Genomic DNA, 22,765 nt, shown 5'->3' with positions numbered 1-22,765 from the left:
ACTTCCCCTCTGAAGACTTTAAAGCAAGCATATCCTAATAAGGACTGTTTCCTATTTAACCACTACTATTATCATAGCTAAGAAAATTAATAATAATTCCTAATTCCATACTCTCATCTAATAGATAGCCCATAGTCAAATACCTCTCCCCCATCCTAGAATATATTTTATAGCTCTTTTTTTTAAATCTAGGACCCAATAAAGGTTCACACAGTGCATCTGAGATGTCTCATTAACCACTTTTAATGTCAACAATACCCCAGCCTTACATTTGTACTAATTATGTACAGTTTTAGGTAAAATCACTTTGATAAATATGGAAATTTAAAAGATTTGTCAAAGACTTAAGAAAATGAAAATATTTTATCTCAGAAATATTTACCTAAGAGACAACTACATAAATTTTCTTCATAAAGGACCCTTTATGGAATAGGCAGACTGAAAGACTGACTGCCATGTCCTTAATTTACTTGGAAAAGAAACACAAGAAAGATATGGATCTCAAAATGCCCATCATTTTTCTGTTAGAGGCCCTGAAATCAGGGTGGTCTAGAAAGTATTCAAAAAGCTGCAATATAAACATTAACTGCATTCTTCTTATGAGCTGGGCTTGTTTCACCATCTTTGGTGTTCAAATACCAGGTTAAAAACCTTGATCATCAGGCAGCTGTCACCCCAAGAAGTTTTAGTCACCCTATAAAAGCTACATTTCTTTATTTAAGATAAAAGAGGAATTTCTGGAAGGGGGGAAGGAAGATATGCAAGAATTCACAATAAAAAATTATTAGTTCCTTCCAACCTTCTTAGTTTGTGCTAGTGAAAGTTATCTATAACCTCTTATTTTTCTATTCTCAGTTCTTGAAGGTAAATAAAATCAAAGATGTGAAATATTTACAAGTTAAAAAATCCATCTGAACCATCACAGACTAAATATGAATGCAAATTAATCAAAATGTATACTGATATAATAAGTAATTTTTCTTATTTTTACAACAGAGGGCACTATATGCAATTAAATTATAGTAACTAAAACATAATATTCCATTTTTTAGGTACAAGATAAAGATACCGGGAAATGTAATCCCGAAATAAGAGAAGAATGTTATTCTATATTTTTTCCTTCAAAGACTACTAAAAATTAACACAAAAGGCATTAGACCATCTACCCAATTTATATTTCAATACCAAGACTCCACAATCATTTAAAAATTAGTAAAAAGATTTTCACCTTTTCAATATTAAGGTTAATTCCAGCTTATTAATTTGTTTAAACAAGGAACAGAATTACTCTAAAAATGCTCAAACTAAATTAAGAGACTAGGATACTTCCCTGACTCGCTGCCACATTTTGGACAGTGAAATGAAGTTCACATTGATTTACATTTCATTTTATTACTTTATACCCCCTTCCCAAAGTTTCACCCATCAGATCTGTACTATTCTACAATCAACAGATTAGGCCCACAATAAAGAAAGATCAGGGCAAGGTGAACATTAGGAAACCCTGAGGTTTGAATTCTTTCAATAGATACTCACTGCATACCTAACTATGCACAAAATACCGTTGAGAACTGGGAATAGTCCCAGACAAAGTGAAACCAATAATAAAATTGTTACAGAAAGACTTTAAAATTATTTCAAAAAAGATACTCTTAAATTTACTATTTTAGTTAAGATTTTTATAGAAACTCTTGCATAAACCAAAAATTCTTAAAATGCCAACCGACATGAGCTCTGTTCTTAAAACTGTCAACCACTATCTCACTGTTGATAACAACCTCAAGAAGGCCAGCTTTTGTAGTCACCACCAACATGTCAGAATTTCCTTCATCTTCCATAGTAAGCAAATCTTCAACTGGAGAAGAAGCTCGAAACTGGAAAGGTGTACTTGCTCCACGAATTTCACCCTTATGAGTAACGTAACAGAACTGATAAAATTCTCCATCATCATTTGGAAGGTAATATCCTAAAGAGGAAATTAACGGACAGAACATTTTTATTAAGCTTCTTATACAATAAATGTGCAATTTCAATTTAACAATACCTGCCATTCTCCTATCATTACTGGCACTGTTGGGATCTATCTTTCCTCCTATCTTTCACAAATTATCTATAAAAACTAGACTAGACTCTCCCTTCTTCCCCAAACACATCCCAATTTTCCTTTTCTTAGGCCTAAGAATATTCTCTCTTCCTGTACCTTCACTAGAACAAAACAAATTCACTTGGGAGAGGCAAGTAGGTAGTTTTCAAGTGGAAAAGACACTGAAGGAATAAGGGAAGAACCACTATCTAAGAACCTAGGAAGATGGGGGAATGAGAGAAGACATGTCACTTTAAGAAATCTTCCCTCCAATTTCACATTTATTATATGTAAAAGAGAGATATTAACAACAGGAACGTGCTGAACATGTGAATTGCTGAAGGCAGAAAAGGCAACAAGGTCCACTGGCGCAGTAAAATAAAAATGAGCTTTGGAACCACACAGATCTATGTTTGGAATTCCAGCTCTACCACTATTATTTACTTAATCTCCCTGAACTCTAGTTTCTTATCTGTAAAAGAGCCAAAGTATTTTTAGATAATTTATTTATACCATCTAGCCCACTATCTGACAAAGAGTAACTGCTCAATATTTGTTTCCCTCTTTGACTATTTTTTAAGTCACACCTCAACTGTTACCTTCTCTTTTAAATTCTGCTTATTCTAAATTTTTACATATTATTCTAAGTTTCTAAATTTATAATTTATCATCTTAAATTTTTAAAAATTGTTTTTGATTATACTATCTCAAAATTATCTTTACCTCCTCTTCAAGTTCCCGAAATAGTTTTTTACATTAAAAAAAAAAAGAAAAAATCACAGTATACTTTGCATTACTATTAGTTATGTACATGCTTCATATTCTTTGTCAGGCCTAAAAACATTGAGGTATACAATACATATTAATTCTGGAATCCCCCACGTGACTCATCAAATGGAAGCATTCAACAACTGTGAAATGAATATACAAAGATGAATATACTTACCTTATCTTGGATATTAACATCTACCCAGAAATCTGTAATCATTATGCCTTCTATTCTTTCAAGGCTTGAAACTTTCAGCTCCTTTATTCCTGATTTCATTTGTCTAAAAAAGTTACCTTTTCTCCTTAGAAATAAGAGGAAGGGGTATGAAAAATATTAGCTAAGCCTGGAATATCCTGTGGGGCTTGAAAGTAAGGAAGAAGTCCTAAAAAAAAATGAGGTGGGAGACATGTCAAAAAAGCACAGGAAGCAACATGAAGCAGCTCCCAATGGCCAAAACTGGAACAATTTGAGCAAATAAATAAAAAAAACCAATTGTAGTAGATTTTATTCCATAGAATGAAATAAATACCCATGAGTCCACGAGTCCATGGAGAAGGGAACAGCTCTTCCTAACAGAATAATTCCAACTAACAACTAGAAGGAATGAGAATAGAAAATCATCCTTAGGCAAACACCACAATAACTGTTGTGGAAAAGTATTGATGGGTACTAAAATTAGTAGGTGCAAGTTTGGGAAGAAACAAGGGATTTGCATGGTTTCAAAAAGCTACCCCGAAATATTAATTACAAAGGCAAAAGGAAAGGGGCAGTGCCAAGCTCTACTACCCGCCTTCCATTCAGAACCAGATCCCAGAGCCTGGGGGAAAACAGCCACAGGCCACATCTCCTTACACCAGCCAGGAGTGACAGGCTGACAGGTGCCACCTGCTGGGCAGAAGAGCACAGTAACTTGAGGTCTCACAGGGTGTACCAATCTTCTAAGACATACCCTCAGGGAGACCTGAAACTATTGCCTTCTTCCAAGACCTGAGCCTGTTCTGGTCTAGGAAAACCTGATAGGGGTAATCAAGGAGGCCAGATACCTAGACAACAGAAAACTACAACCTACACTAGCAGAGGCGAAGTTATGGCCCAAAGAACAAACTTACACTTCAACTGAGATACAGGAATTAAAACAACTAGTGCTGGATCAATTCAGAAAGTTTAGGGAAGAAATGGCAAAAGAGATGAAGCCTATAATGAAAACACTGGCGTACATGAGGAAGAAATCGAAAGTTCAAAAAAAACAAGGACAGAATCTATGGAAATGAAAGGCACAACACACGAGATGAAGGACACAATGGAGACATACAACAGCAGATCTCAAGAGGCAGAGGAAAACACTCAGGAACTGGAGAACAAGGCACCTGAAAGCCTACAACCAAAAGACCGAGAAAAGAATGGAAAAATATGAGCAACATCTTCAGGCACTTAAAGACAGAACAAAATGCAGGAATGTACTTGTCACCGGTATCCCAGAAGGAGAAGAGAAGGGAAAAGGGACAAAAGCAAAAACAGAGGAAATAATCATTAAAAACTTCCCATCTCTTATGAAAGACATAAAATTACAGATCCAAGAAGTGCAGCATACCCCAAACAGAATAGATCCAAATAGGCCTACACCAAGACACTTAATCAAATTATCAAATGTCAAAGATAAAAAGAGAATCCTGAAAGTAGCAAGAGAAAAGCAATCCATCACTTACAAATGAAGCTTGGTAAGACTATATGCAGATTTCTCAATAGAAACCACGGAGGCAAGAAGGAAGTGGGGTGATATATTTAAGATACTTAAAGAGAAAAACCACCGACCAAGAATCCTGTATCTAGCAAAACTGTCCTTCAAATATGAGGGAGAGCTTAAAATATTCTCTGACAGACAGACAATGACAGAATCTGGGAACAAGATATCTGCTCTTTAAGAAACACTAAAGGGAGCACCACCGACAGAAAGGAAAAGACAGCAGTAAGAGTATGGAACACAATTTTGGGAGACAGTAGCACAGCAATGTAAGTACACTGAACAAAGATAACTGTGAGTACTGTTGAAAGAGGAAGCTTAGGAGCATGTGGGACACCAGAAGGAAAGAGGAAAGATAAAGACTGGGACTGTATAACTCAGTGAAACCTAGGGTGCTCAACGACTGTGATGAAAGGTACAAATGTTTTGACATGAGGTAGAACATACGAATGTCAACATTGCAAGGTGTTAAAAATGGGGTGAGACGACTCCCAGGGGTGTAAATCTCCCTGGCAATGCAGAATATGACTCCCGGGGATGAATGTGGACCTGGCATCGTGGGACTGAGAGTATCTTCTTGACCAAAAGGGGGATGCAAAATGAGACAAAATAGTTTCAGTGGCTGAGAGATTTCAAATGGAGTCGAGAGGTCACTCTGGTGGACATTCTTTTGCACTATATAGATAACACCTCTTAGGTTTTAATGTATTGGAATAGCTAGCAGTAAATACCTGAAACTACCAAACTCCAACCCAGCAGTCTGGACTCCTGAAGACGATTATACAATAATGTAGATTACAAGGGTTGACAGTGTGATTGTGAAGACCTTGTGGATCACACCCTCTTTATCTAGTGTACAGATGAGTAGAAAAATGGGGATAAAAACTAAAGGACAAATGGGGTGAGATGGGGGATGGTTTGGGTGTTCTTTTTTCACCTTTATTTTGTATTCTTGTTCTGGTTCTTTCTGATGTAAGGAAAACGTCAGACACTGAATTTAATAAAAAAAAAGAAAGAAAATGTTCAGAGATAGATTGTGGTGATGAATGCATAACTAAGTGATCATACTGTGGACAGCTGATTGTATACCATGGATGACTGTATGGTGTGTGACTGTATTTCAATAAAACAGTATTTAAAAAAAAAAAATGGGGTGAGAATGGGGGAAAAATAACATCAGTGCAAACTAGAGTCTTTAGTTAACAGAAACATTGTATTATGCTTCCTTTAATATAACGTAGGCAATATACCAAAGCTAAATGCATATGGGGGTAGGACATAGGGCAAGGGTATAGGACTTGGCATTGGTGATGTTGTCTCACTCTTTATTCTACTTTAGTTTAACGCTATCTTTCCTTTTGTTGCTTTTTGGCTGTTAAGTTTTTGTTGTTGTTGTTTTTCTTTTTTTCTTTTTCTCCTGTCTCTCTACGTTCTTTGACTCTTCCTCCTCCTTTGCGGAAGAAATGAGAGATGTCCTTATATAGATAGTGGCAATGGTGGTGAATACATTAAATATGTGACTATACAGGGAACCATCGATTGTTTACTTTAGGACGGAATGTATGCTGTGTGAACAAAACCATCTTAAAAAAAAAAGGGTTGATGAAGAAATCTTGAGGGCACTATATTGAGTGAAATAAGATAGACACATAAGGACAAATATTGCAGGGTCTCACTGATATGAACTAATTACATGAAATATTAAGTTACCAGGATACGGAACAAGGCTAAAGAGTGGGGAGCGGTTGCCTTTTACAAGCAGAATGTTCAACTAGGGTGAACTTAAACACTTGGAAATGGACGAAGGTGATGGTATCACATTGTGAGAATAACTAACGGTGCTGAATGGTGTGTGAAGGTGGTGGAAAGGGGAAGCTCAGAGTCACGTATGTCACTAAAAGGAAAGTTGGAGGTTAAATGATAGGAATGCATAAAACAGTGAATCTCTCTCATGAACTAGAACAAATATATGACACTATGGTTAGAAGTTTAATAACAGAGGGACATACAGGAAAAAAAACATAACTATTGCAAAGTATATACTACAGTTAGTAGTATTTTAACATTCTTTCATCAACAATTGTACTATACCAATACTATGAATTCATAATGGACGGGGGTGGTTAAGGGTACGGGAAGATTTGAGTTTCCTTTTTTTGTGTGTCTTTTCCGGAGTAATGAAAATGTTCTAAAAAAGGAAAAAAAAATTTAACTGTGGTCAATATGCACAGCTGTATGATGGTACCATGGGCAACTAACTGATTGTACACTTTGGATCTTTGGATAATTGGTATGTGAACAATCTCAATCTTAAAAAAAATATCAGAGAGAATGTTGCACTTAAAAAAAAAATTCAGTGTAAAAATTAGCATACATTACATTTTCAAAAACTTGTAAAACTTACTGCACTTATGCTTAGCCCCCATTAAAACTCTTGGCGGTGTTTAATCTAAGGTTAAAGGATAAAAGTTCTCAAATGCAAAAAGAACTACATCTAAAACTTTAGCATTTCATTTACTAATTAATGTAGGCAAACAAAAACTGGATGCTTTTGCTCTTTTTTGACTTTTAAATCTTGCTAGTCCATGATAAACAAATTCATTAATCTTCACAACAAATGCAGTAAGTTAACTTATTTCTTAAAAGAAAACAAATCACAATAAAGAATGACAAGGGAAAAAACAACTTTTAAGAAAAAAAAATTTAAATAAAATCAATTTCAACATACACTTGAATTCGATTACCTGAAATGCTACAAATTAAAAGATAAACTACATATATAACTTAGAATATCTCTTTATTCATAAACACCTATGAGGACCTGAATCTCTGTCCATTTCACAGTACAAATGGTAGCCTCTAAATATTTTTTTGATACAGTACACATAACGAAATAGTTCCTTAGATATGCAAACTCCATACAATCACAATGCCAATTAATGTCTATATCAGGAACATATAAACCTCAGGATAAAATGAAAATTATTTTTAAAAACTTCAACAATCTGAAGCTGACTTAATCTGTGCCTAGTCATTTCAGAAATCTGCTTTGCAAATGTCACCATAATCCAAATCAGCTATTGCCTGATATAAAACAGCATTTTTAATTTAGATAAGACCAGGTCATTTAGATAGTGTTAGCAATATTTGTTGCTAACTTCTATATATCAGAATGACCTGGTGGTCTTTTAAATCCAGGCCACACCAGACCAATCATATCAATCACTGGAGATGGGATACCAGCATTTCTTTTGAAGTTCCTCTCTGAACAACTACAAAATTGACAAAAACCTATGAGATAGCTGTAACTAAATTTTCTAAAATAAATAATACCTTGAAATTTTTATCCCAAATTCAAAAAAAAAATTTTTTTTGGCTTCTTTCTTATGTTCAATAATCATTTGCACGTTAAATATAGATTAGAACCAAACAAATATTCAGTATTAGTTTGGTTTTTAGATGTTTTCTTTTAGTTTTGATGTGTTAAATAAATTTAATTTTTAATATTTTGAAGAAAGTAAACTAGATTAGGTAAGTGAGAGATGATTCGGGGGTTGACTTCAAAGATTTACAAGATCTTAAAATTTCATTAAAATGTGAGATGACAAACTTTATTTTCATCATTCATTTTATTATCCTGAGCATGTTTTCAGAAGTAATAATTCATACACTATAGACTTCTTTCTACTAAAATAAAAAGGCTCTTAAAGGATCCTATTGTTTAAAGATATGAGGTACCCAGAGGAAATAAAAACTTAACTATTAATAACGGCACCAGAGTAAAGTAATTTTTCTAGAATTATTTTTAAACTAGAGGCAAGTAAAGTTCTAAGAAGCAAAAAGCCTTTATTGGCCATGTTTAACCTAAGGTTAAAGGATAAAAGTTCTTGAGTGGAAAAAAATTTACATCTAAACCTTTAGCATTTCATTTGCTAATTAATGTAAGCAATCAATCACATAGTTTTATCAGTACTTATGATTTTGTCACTAATAAGATTCACAGGTATTTTAATATCACATTATTATTGTTAGATATCTCAATGTATCATCACTCTGAAATTATGGCAGTTATTAGATCTGACATTGTATCTTGTTAGCACAGACTTCAAAGCATATATACATTAATACACCACAAATTTTTTACTTTAATAGTTAGATAACTATTTCAATATAACTGGCTTCCTTTGCAATTGATATATCTTATTTTATTTTATGTATATTAAGCTTCACAGGCCCAAAAAGAATCCATGGCATAAAAAAGGTTAAGAACTTGCTTTATCTGGAAGTTACTCTTATTCAAGCTTCAGCCACATAATGCAATATGCCACAGTATGCCAAGCCTCAACCAACAGTATTATTGAAAACCCTTAAGAATACTGGGCTCTCCCGTGAAGGCAGCTGCATGGCACTTCCCCCCTCCTCCCAGAGCAGTGGGAATCCCCAGCCAGATTTTGCACTCACAGGATCACAGCTGCTGTCACGGGGACTCAAAGAGCCTGGGGACCTGGGAGGGCTGAGAGCTGGGGGCTCTCAGCTCCAGGACAGGGGGTGGTGTTGTCCTTTAGGTAGCGCAGCCTTAGGGCTAAGTGGGGTTGCAGGGATTGGACTCTTCCCCGTCATACCCCTTGGCACCTGCCAAGCTGGGAAGAGGTAGCCGGGTGCTGAGAAGGCATCCAGCCCAATGCCTTCAATTTACAAAAGAAGGAAACTGAGGTCCCTTGATGAGCCCCAGCTTTCCTCATCTGTATAAAGGGCATGTGTGTGAAAACCATCCTCAGGGAGCTGATGCATGAAATGGAAAAAAGGATTAGTGCTTTGTCAACGTTAGTCATAAAACCATGACAACAACACCAACAACAAAAAAAAAAGAATACTGGGCTCTAAGACTTTATAAAAGTTTTACTTATTAAATTTATTTTTTCAGAAACTTGAAGGCTGCAGATGGCTCCTATGCCAGATAAGCCCTGAAACCCAGAGGTGCCAGTCTCTCCAAGAACATCAACCAGTTTCATTCCTCGACCCCATAATGTTGACACCCCTTTTAAGCATAAAAAGTTAAATGGTCATTGCCCAGATACCCCTGAAAATTAAGAGAATGATCAAATGAGAAGGAGAAGTTATAACTGAGAAGTTAGGATTCAATAAATGATTATGATTATGACTACTCACTCATTATACAGAACTTTCTTTTTAGTTTCTAGTGCATTAGAAAAACCAAAAGAAAATACCTGAAATTTTTCAGTTGTAATCCAGTAGCCTTGTTCTTTGATAATGACTTGTTTATATAGCTTTCATCTTGTAACCATGTGATTATAAAAACCTTGTGACTGACACCCCCTTTATCCAGTATACAGTGTATGGGTAGATGAGTAATAAAATAAAGACATGAATGAAAAAAAATTTTTTTTTTAAAAAGAATTTGCTTTAATGCAATCAGTATAATTATAATACAAAAATCACTCTGCAGCAAATTCTCTGATTAAACTTCTGAATAACAGCATTTTCAAAAATCTGCACATAATGCCAAGTCAGGACAAGAATGAATTTTATATTATTCACTTATATGCATTTCATGGCAACTTTCACATGCCAGAATTAATGTAACTAGTCAATAAATTCTGTTAATCATCTTTGTAGTTTTCATCTGGATTATTTTTCTCACCTCTAATTTATTAGATTATTCCAGCGTCAGTAATAGAATTGTATTCTCATTCAAAAAAAAATCATCAAAAGATCTGGAAAAAACCTACTCTGAGGTTAAGATAACAAGCAAAAAGACTTCTAATGGCTGAATGAAATAAGGTATCATGAGGCCTACACTACATACTTGCATTCTTATGACTTGCAAAACAAAGACATTAATTCAATTGTGGTACCCTTGACATCCTAAGCAGATAAATACACTGGGATACATTTTTAATATGACATCTAGTTTCATTGAATTCTGCAGTTTTCAGTTCCTACCTTGAAATGCCAGTACAGAATTAACTGTTGTTCCTTCTACATAATGTTCAGGCATAGGAGACCATAAAAATGTATAATAATCGCGAGCAGTACTCCATCCAACCTAAGGGGAAATAACCGAAAAAGGGGATTATAAACAAATAAACCGATATTTTAAAGCATATGGTTTTTTACTGCATCCTAAAGTTAAAACATGCATTTTACATTTACAAATCATGCATATTTTAACAAGTATGTCAAATTTTATTGATTTTTATAAAGTTATAACCTAGAGTTACAAAAAACAACAACTATATAAATTGAACAGACTCTACTATGTATTAAAATGCAATCTGATATGCAGTATCTCAAGGAAAATCTAAGTATGCACATGGTCAAATAGAAAAACTTCTTAAAACTTGGTTTCACTAAACAGTGTTTTTTAAAAACTGTATTATCTTATACCTCAAATTTAAGCGGGTATTTTTTCATTAAATTCTCCCCTTCCCCATATTAAGTCTACTAAACTTCACAGATACCTCATCTTTCTCAGATCTTGCCTGCAGCCCATTTTTAAATTTTGTAAAAAGGCCTTTAGCACCAAGATGTTTACATATACAAATAGGCTACCCTGTCCTCCCCCATCTCTAAAACATTTTCAACCTAAAACATGAATATACACATTACGTATCTCGATCTGTATTTTCCAGTTGGACAGCACTGTGTTAAATACTGATTACCAGAGATGTTTAAACCAGATATTAGATATCTACTTGTCACTAATATTACAAGAAATTATGTACCAGCCACTGGGTTAACCTATACCTGTATTCTATGACTCCGGTAGACCGTTACAGACAACAGAATATCGAAGCTTGAAGAACCTTAGGGATCTTTAGTCTCTAAAGAAGCATTTCAACCTCCAGGTCCTCAAAAGATTACGCCAGTAATCTCAAAAGGTTGTTGTGCATATTAAATGAGATAATCCCTGTAAAGCACTTAGCAGAGGCCTAGCACATAAGTATTCATTAAATATTAGCACTCATTAATACAAACAGTCTATTACGGACAATGCTCTTTACTCCACAATGTTAAGTCCTTCATTTCATATCACCAAATGTCTCCACCACCTCCTGAGGAAGTTTTTCCACAACTCATACACCTGATACAAACCGTACTTTGCGTTCTTGTCCCTAGTCATATGCTGATCTTGAAAAAAAAATACTATCTACAACCACATCTTTCCTGATGGTTTGTTATCTCACCTTCCAATCTAACAAACAAACCAAAGCAAACCAAACCAAAACTCCCTAAGCAAACAGGCTCTACCTGGACCAACTGATCAAGAGAGGGATTGAGAGTGTCCTTTTCTGCATTAACTGCTAACTTCATAGTTATGGATGATCTTATTCAAGAGGCTCTACAAACAGCAGTAACATATATAGTTAACTGAATGTTTGATTTGGAGTAAATGTTATTACCCTCTTTTTACAAATTAGGAAACTAGTAAAAGGCTACTAAATGGCAGAGCCAGGATCTGAACCCAAAGTTCAAGCTCCTATCCACCAGGATACCACTTACTCCTCTCCCGGCAGGAATAAATTAGTCTCTTCATACTTTCTGAAATTCCATGTGGTTCCTTGCAATGCTCTAAAGCAGCATTCAGTAACTTAGGCTACCTACCTGGACTGCTTACGTTTAGCCCACCCTTCTGAGAGAGTTGGTGACCATGCTGTGCTGTTAGCATCAAAGACAGTGATGTAGAGAACTGAGCCTACTGAGGAGTTGGGGCAAAATGCAACACAATTCTGAGCAAAATAATCATAATATAGAACCATGCTTCAAACTCCTTTTGGGATGTTTGTTGGGCGTATCTACAAAATAAACATAAAGCACTCTTCATCTGGTAAGATACATCAAACAGGTTCCTTTAGGATGAGTATGCCCCACATCGAATGGTTTGCCAAGCTCTCACATGCAAGTATATTAATAATAACCACAGTGGAAGAAACATAGAAGATGTACATCTGCAAATTATAAAGGGTCTCATTACAAGAATAGTCAAGTAATGTAATTATAAGAGTCAATAAACCACAAAGTATTCAAACCACATGTTGTTTCTCCTTGTTTTTATTCTCCTAGTCACCTGGGAGAACCTGATTCTCAATGCTGCAGGGCATATGGATATACAAAGGGAATCTGCCTTTTAATCTATTGGTAGCAAATGTAAAACTACATTTATAGGTGGTAATAGCAATTTTAAAACAATGAAAAACAGCAAAGAGAACGTGCCAACACTTAGAACAATGGAACAAAATAGTTATCTATGACTGTCAAAATGTATTGCTTCTAAACCCTGAGAAATCAACGATACACCTACTAGAGCTAATAAACAAATTTAGCAAAGTAGCGGGATACAAGGTTAATGCACATAAGTCAGTAATGTTTCTATATGCTAGAAATGAACAAACTGAAGAGACACTCAAGAAAAAGATACCATTTTCAATAGCAACTAAAAAAATCAAGTACCTAGGAATAAACTTAACCAAAGATGTAAAAGACCTATACAAAGAAAACTACATAACTCTACTAAAAGAAATAGATGGGGACCTTAAAAGATGGAAAAATATTCCATGTTCATGGATAGGAAGGCTAAATGTCATTAAGATGTCAATTCTACCCAAACTCATCTACAGATTCAATGCAATCCCAATCAAAATTCCAACAACCTACTTTGCAGACTTGGAAAAGCTAGTTATCAAATTTATTTGGAAAGGGAAGATGCCTCGAATTGCTAAAGACACTCTAAAAAAGAAAAACGAAGTGGGAGGACTTACACTCCCTGACTTTGAAGCTTATTATAAAGCCACAGTTGCCAAAACAGCATGCTACTGGCACAAAGATAGACATATAGATCAATGGAATCGAACTGAGAATTCGGAGATAGACCCTCAGATCTATGGCCGACTGATCTCTGATAAGGCCCCCAAAGTCACTGAACTGAGCCATAATGGTCTTTTCAACAAATGGGGCTGGGAGAGTTGGATATCCATATCCAAAAGAATGAAAGAGGACCCCTACCTCACCCCCTACACAAAAATTAACTCAAAATGGACCAAAGATCTCAATATAAAAGAAAGTACCATAAAACTCCCAGAAGATAATGTAGGAGAACATCTTCAAGACCTTGTATTAGGCGGCCACTTCCTAGACTTTACACCCAAAGCACAAGCAACAAAAGAGAAAATAGATAAATGGGAACTCCTCAAGCTTAGAAGTTTCTGCACCTCAAAGGAATTTCTCAAAAAGGTAAAGAGGCAGCCAACTCAATGGGAAAAAATTTTTGGAAACCATGTATCTGACAAAAGACTGATATCTTGCATATACAAAGAAATCCTACAACTCAATGACAATAGTACAGACAGCCCAATTATAAAATGGGCAAAAGATATGAAAAGACAGTTCTCTGAAGAGGAAATACAAATGGCCAAGAAACACATGAAAAAATGTTCAGCTTCACTAGCTATTAGAGAGATGCAAATTAAGACCACAAGGAGATACCATCTAACACCGGTTAGAATGGCTGCCATTAAACAAACAGGAAACTACAAATGCTGGAGGGGATGTGGAGAAATTGGAACTCTTATTCATTGTTGGTGGGACTGTATAATGGTTCAGCCACTCTGGAAGTCAGTCTGGCAGTTCCTTAGAAAACTAGATATAGAGCTACCATTCGATCCAGCGATTGCACTTCTCGGTATATACCCGGAAGATCGGAAAGCAGTGACACGAACAGATATCTGCACGCCAATGTTCATAGCAGCATTATTCACAATTGCCAAGAGATGGAAACAACCCAAATGTCCTTCAACAGATGAGTGGATAAATAAAATGTGGTATATACACACGATGGAATACTACGCGGCATTAAGAAGGAACGATCTCGTGAATCATATGACAACATGGATGAACCTTGAAGACATAATGCTGAGCGAAATAAGCCAGGCACAAAAAGAGAAATATTATATGCTACCACTAATGTGAACTTTCAAAAATGTAAAACAAATGGTTTATAATGTAGAATGTAGGGGAACTAGCAGTAGAGAGCAATTAAGGAAGGGGGAACAATAATCCAAGAAGAACAGATAAGCTATTTAACGTTCTGGGGATGCCCAGAAATGACTATCGTCTGTTAATTTCTGATGGATATAGTAGGAACAAGTTCACAGAAATGTTGCTATATTATGTAACTTTCTTGGGGTAAAGTAGGAACATGTTGGAAGTTAAGCAGTTATCTTAGGTTAGTTGTCTTTTTCTTACTCCCTTGTTATGGTCTCTTTGAAATGTTCTTTTATTGTATGTTTGTTTTCTTTTTAACTTTTTTTTTCATACAGTTGATTTAAAAAAGAAGGGAAAGTTAAAAAAAAAAAAAAAAAAAGAAAAACAAGGAAAAAAAAAAAGATGTAGTGCCCCCTTGAGGAGCCTGTGGAGAATGCAGGGGTATTCGCCTACCCCACCTGCATGGTTGCTAACATGACCACAGACATAGGGGACTGGTGGTCGGATGGGTTGAGCCCTCTACCATAAGTTTTACCCTTGGGAAGACGGTGGCTGCAAAGGAGAGGCTAGGCCTCCCTATATTTGTGCCCAAGAGTCTCCTCCTGAATGCCTCTTTGTTGCTCAGATGTGGCCCTCTCTCTCTGGCTAAGCCAACTTGAAAGGTGAAATCACTGCCCTCCCCCCTACGTGGGATCAGACACCCAGGGGAGTGAATCTCCCTGGCAACGTGGAATATGACTCCCGGGGAGGAATGTAGACCCGGCATCGTGGGACGGAGAACATCTTCTTGACCAAAAGGGGGATGTGAAAGAAAATGAAATAAGCTTCAGTGGCAGAGAGAATCCAAAAGGAGCCGAGAGGTCACTCTGGTGGGCACTCTTACGCACACTTTAGACAACCCTTTTTAGGTTCTAAAGAATTGGGGTAGCTGGTGGTGGATACCTGAAACTATCAAACTACAACCCAGAACCCATGAATCTCGAAGACAGTTGTATAAAAATGTAGCTTATGAGGGGTGACAATGGGATTGGGAAAGCCATAAGGACCACACTCCACTTTGTCTAGTTTATGGATGGATGTGTAGAAAAGTAGGGGAAGGAAACAAACAGACAAAGGTACCCAGTGTTCTTTTTCACTTCAATTGCTCTTTTTCACTCTAATTATTATTCTTGTTATTTTTGTGTGTGTGCTAATGAAGGTGTCAGGGATTGATTTAGGTGATGAATGTACAACTATGTAATGGTACTGTAAACAATAGAAAGTACAATTTGTTTTGTATGACTGCGTGGTATGTGAATATATCTCAATAAAATGATGATTATAAAAAAAAAAAAAAAAAAAAAATGTATTGCTTCTAGGAGCTACATTTGGACCCAGTCAAGAGGCTGAAACTATGTTAAGGAAGGAACTGCAACAACTGATATTTCACACAGTTTACTATGGGGAATTACAATAGTATCAAGTATCATTCTTCTGTTACTACTGCAGCAGCAAAATAAGAGGGAAAAAGAAACTAAACAAGGATGACATATAGAAGAGGGAAAAAAAAAATCACAAATGTGCCTCCTTTAATTAGTATTAACATTTTAGAAAAACACGTTGGATGAGCAGAATTGATCATGAAGGAAACTCAGAGAGAACGGAGAAGGCCAGAATGACATCAAGATTATCAAATAAAAAAGGAGATTAAATTCTGGAGAAACCTTGACAGAAAGAGAAATCTTGGGGTGAAAGGTACAAACAAAAGAGGGCACTTGTAGAGACAGAGAGAGAGAGATCCAGGTGGTACTGATTTGGGGAAAGGAGCAAAGAGAGAAAGAAGAGATTTGGAGTGGGAAAAGCATTGAAAATAAAATTTTCTTATTATATATGGACACAGCAAGATTCCCAAGAAATATAATTAAGCAAGTAATAATAATAAGCCTACAAACTAATATGAATCTACAAATTTTTAAAATCAAGAAAAATATACACCAAACTTTTAACAACAGCTTATCTCTGGGGAAAGTGCAGGGTATATGGATAGAGACATTTACTTTCCCTCTTTCCACAGTTTAAAATGCAGTTTTAAAAAATCATGTTATCAACAGTGAAGTTCCTCCCTTTTCAAAAGGAAAAAAAAACTGCAAAAAATGCCAGGAGGCTATACCGCTGATTGTAAAATAGAAATATCATTAAAAGCACAAATGTTTCCTCCATGAGAAAATGTTACAGAGCTATTTGTATTTTAAGAAAGCACTTATAATCCTAAGTGAAAAAATCAGGACATAAAGTGAGCAATATGGTTCAAACTACATTCAAATACATGCATTAGTAACAAGACAAAGTCTCCTTCAATTTAAAAAAAAAAAAAGGCTGTAAGGAAATACTAAAAAACATTAAGAGTGCTAACCTCTCCAACACAGTTGTTAGTGAAATTTACTGGTCACTTTAATTTTCTTTTATATTTTCTGCATTTTTTCCAAATTTTGTAGTTATGATTATTTTTACAAACAGAGAACTTAAAAAAAAAAAAAAGAAAAGAGTGGGACAAGGTTAGGAGGGAGATGAAAGCAGAAAAAAACAAAAAATGTAGAGGCTAAAGGAAGATAAATATGAAAAAGAAAGGAGAAACAAGGAAGATGGAAACAAAAGCTTCAAACACGGTATTAGGGTATAAAATCACTGTTTAGGGGCTTTCCACACCAGGAAACTTGAGATCTTTATCAGATTAGCAGAATGATGCAGAGAACAGTACCTTACTAGAGAGGCTTTACTTGCCTAGTCCAAGATATATCACTAATGTGCTATGTGGCTTTGTACACATCACATAATCACTTTGTACTCCCAACTTCCTCATCTAGAACGGTATCTCTGAATCTTGAGAACTGTAAGACTCCTTTTAAAATTTAAAAAAAGGCTCACAGATCTTTAGTGTAAATATAAATTAGTATAAATTATTTTAATTGTAAGGTAATTTATATCTGTACCAAGCCTAAGTCTCAATGAAAATAAATTCTTTATATTTATGCACTTATACAACTAAGACAAAATTGAATTCAGAAATTAAAAACAAATATTAAAACTCAAGTATAATGTGACTGATATTTTGCTGCAAATAATGTTGGCTTTAATAATAAAGATAGGGCATAGGTACAGTTCTAAATCCTTTCCTGTATTTCTTCTTCAATTCAATCACTGCAGAAAATTCCAGTTGAATTTAATAGCAATTCTGCTGCTTATTTTGGATAATCAGATCCTCCATTTAACCAAAACTGCCAGAGAACAATTCTTAAAGGCCAATTTACAAACCTCACCTACAACACTGAACGTATAACCCAGAGCTCCATTCCTTCACCTGAAAAATGAAGACTAGAACACTCAGATGAAAGATCTTTCTAAAGTAATAAAAAATGTTAATTATCCATAATTAAAACTAATCAATACTTAAGGAGGAGGAGTAAAAAAAACAAAAGGGAAAAATAAATCTTCAACCCAATGGTTTCAACTCATTTCCCTACCCAACTTGGACTTCATGGTCAGTTAATCATTTCACTAATGCACTCAGAAACTATCCTATTATCCTTTGTCCTCTTTGCCATCATCCCCTCCCCCTCCCATTCCCAATCCTGAATGACATCCACTTTTGCATTCTTTACTCAAAATTGTGTGTGCTGAACCTCTCTGGAGAAAGTCATAAAACTGCTATTCAGTAATCTCTTGGTTAACCTACTCCAATTCCATATAACATTCCCCCAAAGTGGCAATGCCAAACCTTCTACATATTTAAGGCCTCAATTCTTAGCACATGACCCTGCCTCCTCCTTACTGAGTATACTCAAGCCATGTAATGAGTTCCAGTCCCACTTAAAAATCAGGTGATGAATTCTGGTTTCTACTTAGGGATTATTATTCACAATGACCCTCTTTTCCACTGCAGGCCTTCATTATCTCACCTAAAAATACAGGATAGGAAGGCAGGGCAAGATGGCAGAGTGGTGAGGTGTGGGTTTTAGTTATTCCTCTGCAGCATCTGGTAGATAGCCAGGAACCATGAGGAACAGACACCTCAGGGAAATGGACACACGTCATACAACAGCCTCAACCACGTGGAGCAGCTGAGATCAACAAAATCTGTAAGTGCTCACAGCCAGGGGGCCCATACCCCTCCCTAACCAGCACAACAGACTGTTTTGCGGCTGGTTTCCCAAGGGAGGAGGGGACGTCAGTGCTGGTAACCAGTAGCAAGGCTCAACCCAGCCCCAGTTGCAGAACTGATTAAAAAACTCAGACTGCTGAACAAAAACTCCAACCATAGATAAACTAAGACCAGACACTGGAGAATCTGGGAGCAGTCAGCCCAGCAGAGGAGACAGCAAGCAAAAACAGCAAAAAAAAAAAAAAAATTTTTGGAGTTGCAGGTGAACGAACATAAAACAAAGAAAAGCTGTGCTCAAACAGAATCAGGCACATATGCTAACCCAGGAGGCCAAGGCCCTTTCCTGAAAAGCTGGATTTTCTGGTTTCTTGTTTGCTCCTCTTTTGCTCTCCAACTCCTTGTCTTCTTGCATTTCAATAGCCCATCAGAACTGCAAGGACAGAATTAAAGCACTTTTCTTAAATAGTCTACACTAGGCCTTTCTTTTCCTTTTTTCTTTTTTTTTAAATCTTTTCTTTTTTTTTTTTTTTTTAAAATAACTATACTAAGTAGCCCATTACAGAAAGCCTCAAAGACTTGCAATTTGCGCCCAGGCAGGAGCAGAGCTAAGACAGCTCTGAGAGACAAAGCCATAAGTCTAGTGGGGGAGACAATTCCCTAAAGGAAATAACTTCTACAAGAAACGAGGGGCAAGGTCCAGCTCAAGTGGCAGCCCTCCTTCAAGGAAATCAGACCCCAGGGGCTGGAATTCAGAAACCAACTTTAATCAGCTACACCCAGGGTCACCCGGAGAACCAAAGGCTGCAAACCTCCTTACACTGGTGGGGGAGCTGCAGGGTGGCAAGCACCACCTGCTGGACAAAATATGAAAAGCACAGAATCTAAAGGCCTCAGAGGAGGGTCTCATTCTCAAGGGAACCCCATACCCTCCTCCTGAGACCCAGGCCTCTCTGGCCTGGGAAAACCTGACTGGGGTTGACCATATCTGAGGAGACCCTCACACAAAAAGGCTACATAGAGGCAGGGCAAGAAACAGAAAAACAAGAGGTGAAAAACTGATCAACTAAATAGAGCCTAAGTTAGAGGTCTAGAATAAGCTCAACTGAACACCAAAGGTTAGAGAACAAAGCCAACCAACAAGAAAATTCTAGATAAAGAGTGAAATTGAGCTACAGAATAAACTACTCAAGAAAGTCAGATGCATAGACAGCTTAAAATAACGAGCCATACAAGGAAACAGAAAACATGGACCAGCCAAAGGAACAAATAGTTCAACTGAAATACAAGAGCTGAGGCAACTAATGCTAAATGAATTCAATGAACTGAAGAAAGAACTAATTAAAGATATTCAAACAAATCTCCTAAATCAATTCAAAAATCAAGTCAATGAACTGAGGTTAAGATACAGCAAAAGAGATGAAGGATTTAAGGAACACAATGGATGACCATAAAGAAGTATTCATAAACCTGAGAAGACAAATGGCAGAACACATGAGAATGAAGGGCATAACGGAGGACATGAAAAAGACAATGGAGGAACATAACAGGAAATTTGAACAAACAGAAAAAAGCATCAGTCAATTAGAAGACATTTGAACTCATACACATGAAAGAACAGATGGTGAAAAGAATGGAAAAATAAGAGCAGGGTCATAGGGAGCTGAGTGACAAAATGAAGCACACGAATATACATGTTATGGGTGTCCCAGAGAGAGATGAGAGGGGAAAGGGGGCAGAAAGAATAACAGAAGAAATATTCACTGAAAATTTCCCAACTGTTATGAAAGACAGAAAATTGCAGATTCAAGAAGTACAGTGTACCCCAAACAGAACAGATCACAATAGACCTACTCCAAGACACTTACTGATAAGACTGTCCAATGTCAAAGACAAACAGAGAATTCTGAAAGCAGCAAGAGGAAAACAATCCATCATTATACAAGGGAAGCTCAATAAGACTATGTACAGATTTCTCTGCAGAAACCACAGAGGCGAGAAGTCAGTGGTATGATATACTTAAGACACTGAAAGAGAAGAACTGCCAACCAAGAATTCTACATCCAGTATTACTGTCCTTCAAAAATGAGGGAGAGATTAAAATATTTTCAGACAGAGACTGAGAGAGTTTGTGAATAAGAGACGGGTGCTACAAAAAATACTAAAGGGAGTGCTACAGGCTGAAAGAGAAAGACAGGAGAGAAAGGTTTGGAGAAGAGTGTAGAAATGAAGATTATCAGGAAGTGTAAAAGGAGAGAGGAAAAAATAAGAAATGACAAATAAAATCCAAAAGACAAAATGGTAAAAGAAAGTAATGCCCTTATAGTAATAACACTAAATGTCAATGGTTTAAACTCCCCAATAAAAAGACACAGACCGGCAGAATGGATTAAAAAAACAGGGCTTACCTGCTGTCTACAAGAAACTCATTTTAGACAGAAGGACAAAAATAGGCTGAAAGTGAAAGTTTGGAAAAAGATATTTCATACAAATAGCAACCAGAAAAAAAGTGGGAGTAGCTATATTAACATCAAACAAATTAGACTTCAAAAGTAAAACAATTAAAAGAGACAAAGGATACCATATATTAATAAAAGGGTCAATTCATCAAGAAAACATAACAATCATAAATATTTACATACCAAGCCAGAGTGCCCCAAACTTCATGAAGCAAACACTGAGAACACTGAAATGAGAAGCAGATAACCTCTACAATAATAGTTGGAAACTTCAATACACTGCTCTCATCAATGGCTCGAACATCCAGACAGAGGATCAATAAGGAAACGGAGATGCTGAACTGTACAATAAATGAACTAGACTTGACAGACATTTATAGAACACTACACCCCACAACAGCAGGATACACATTTTTCTCAAGTGCTCATGGAACATTCTCTAAGAGAGACCACACGCTGGGTCACAAAGCAAGTCTCAACAAATTTAAAAACATTGATATTATAAAAAACACTTTCTTGGATCATAATGGAATGAAGTTGGAAATAAATAACAGGCAGAAGATTGTAAAATTCACAAATATATGGAGGCTAAACAGCACACTCTTAGAAAACTGGTGGGTAAAGGAAGAAATCACAAGAGAAATTAGTAAATACCTCGAGGCAATGAAAAGACAACATATCAAAACTTATGGGATTCAGCAAAAAGGTGCTGAGAGGGAAATTTATTGCCCTAAACACCTATTTAAAAGAAAGGAGAGAGCAAAAATTGAGGAATTAACTGTTCACCTGGAGGAACTAGAGAAAGAACAGCAAACTAACCCCACACTAAACAGAAGGAAAGAAATAACTAAGATTTGAGCAGAAATAAATGAAACTGAGAGCAGGAAAACAATCGAAAACATCAACAAAACCAGAAGTTGGTTCTTTGAGAAAATAAACAAATTGATAGACACTTAGCTAGGGTAACCAAAAAAAATTAAAAAAGAGAGAGCAGATGCAAATAAATGCAATCAGAAACAGGAAAGGAAACGTAACTACTGACACTGCAGAAATAAAGGAGATAATGAGAAGATACTATGAGCAACTATATGCTAATAAACTAGACAACTTAGATGAAATGGACAACTTCCCGGAAAAGCATAAACAACCAACGCTGACTCGAGAAGAAATAAGATGACCTCAACAAACCAACTGCAAGTAAAGAGATTGAGTCAGTCATCAAAAACTCCCAAAAAAGAAAAGCCCAGGACCAAATGCCTTCACATGTGAATTCTACCAAGCATTCAAGAAAGAATTAGTACCAATCCTGCTCAAACTCTTCAAAAAAAACTGAAGAGGAGGAAAAGCTACCCAACTCATTCTATGAAGGCAACATCACCCTAAAACCAAAATCAGATGAAGATACTACAAAAAGAGAAAATTATAGACCAATCTCTTTAATAAATACAGATGCAAAAATCCTCAACAAAATACTCGCAAATTGAATCCAGCAGCACATTAAAAGAATTATACACCACGACTAGGTAGGGTTTATTCCAGGTATGCAAGGCTGGTTCAACACAAGAAAATCAATTAA

At 36.1% G+C, this 22,765-nt stretch overlaps 1 protein-coding gene across 1 annotated transcript in view; it reads right to left on the bottom strand.

Annotated features, from left to right (window-relative positions):
- TAX1BP1 (Tax1 binding protein 1) overlaps positions 1–22,765 on the bottom strand; it is a 148,528-nt gene that overhangs the window by 113,854 nt on the left and 11,909 nt on the right. Inside the window, exons 3-4 of the mRNA XM_037836961.1 lie at positions 10,558–10,660; positions 1,779–1,966 (exon numbers count right to left, since the gene is read on the bottom strand). Of these exons, the coding sequence (XP_037692889.1) occupies positions 1,779–1,966; positions 10,558–10,660 (291 nt within the window). The remainder of the gene's footprint in view (positions 1–1,778; positions 1,967–10,557; positions 10,661–22,765) is intronic.

The sequence above is a fragment of the Choloepus didactylus genome, chromosome 5, assembly GCF_015220235.1.
Source record: "Choloepus didactylus isolate mChoDid1 chromosome 5, mChoDid1.pri, whole genome shotgun sequence".
NCBI lineage: Eukaryota > Metazoa > Chordata > Mammalia > Pilosa > Megalonychidae > Choloepus > Choloepus didactylus.
Note: the sequence above shows the minus strand (reverse complement) of the source record. Positions and strands in the feature narration are given on the sequence as shown.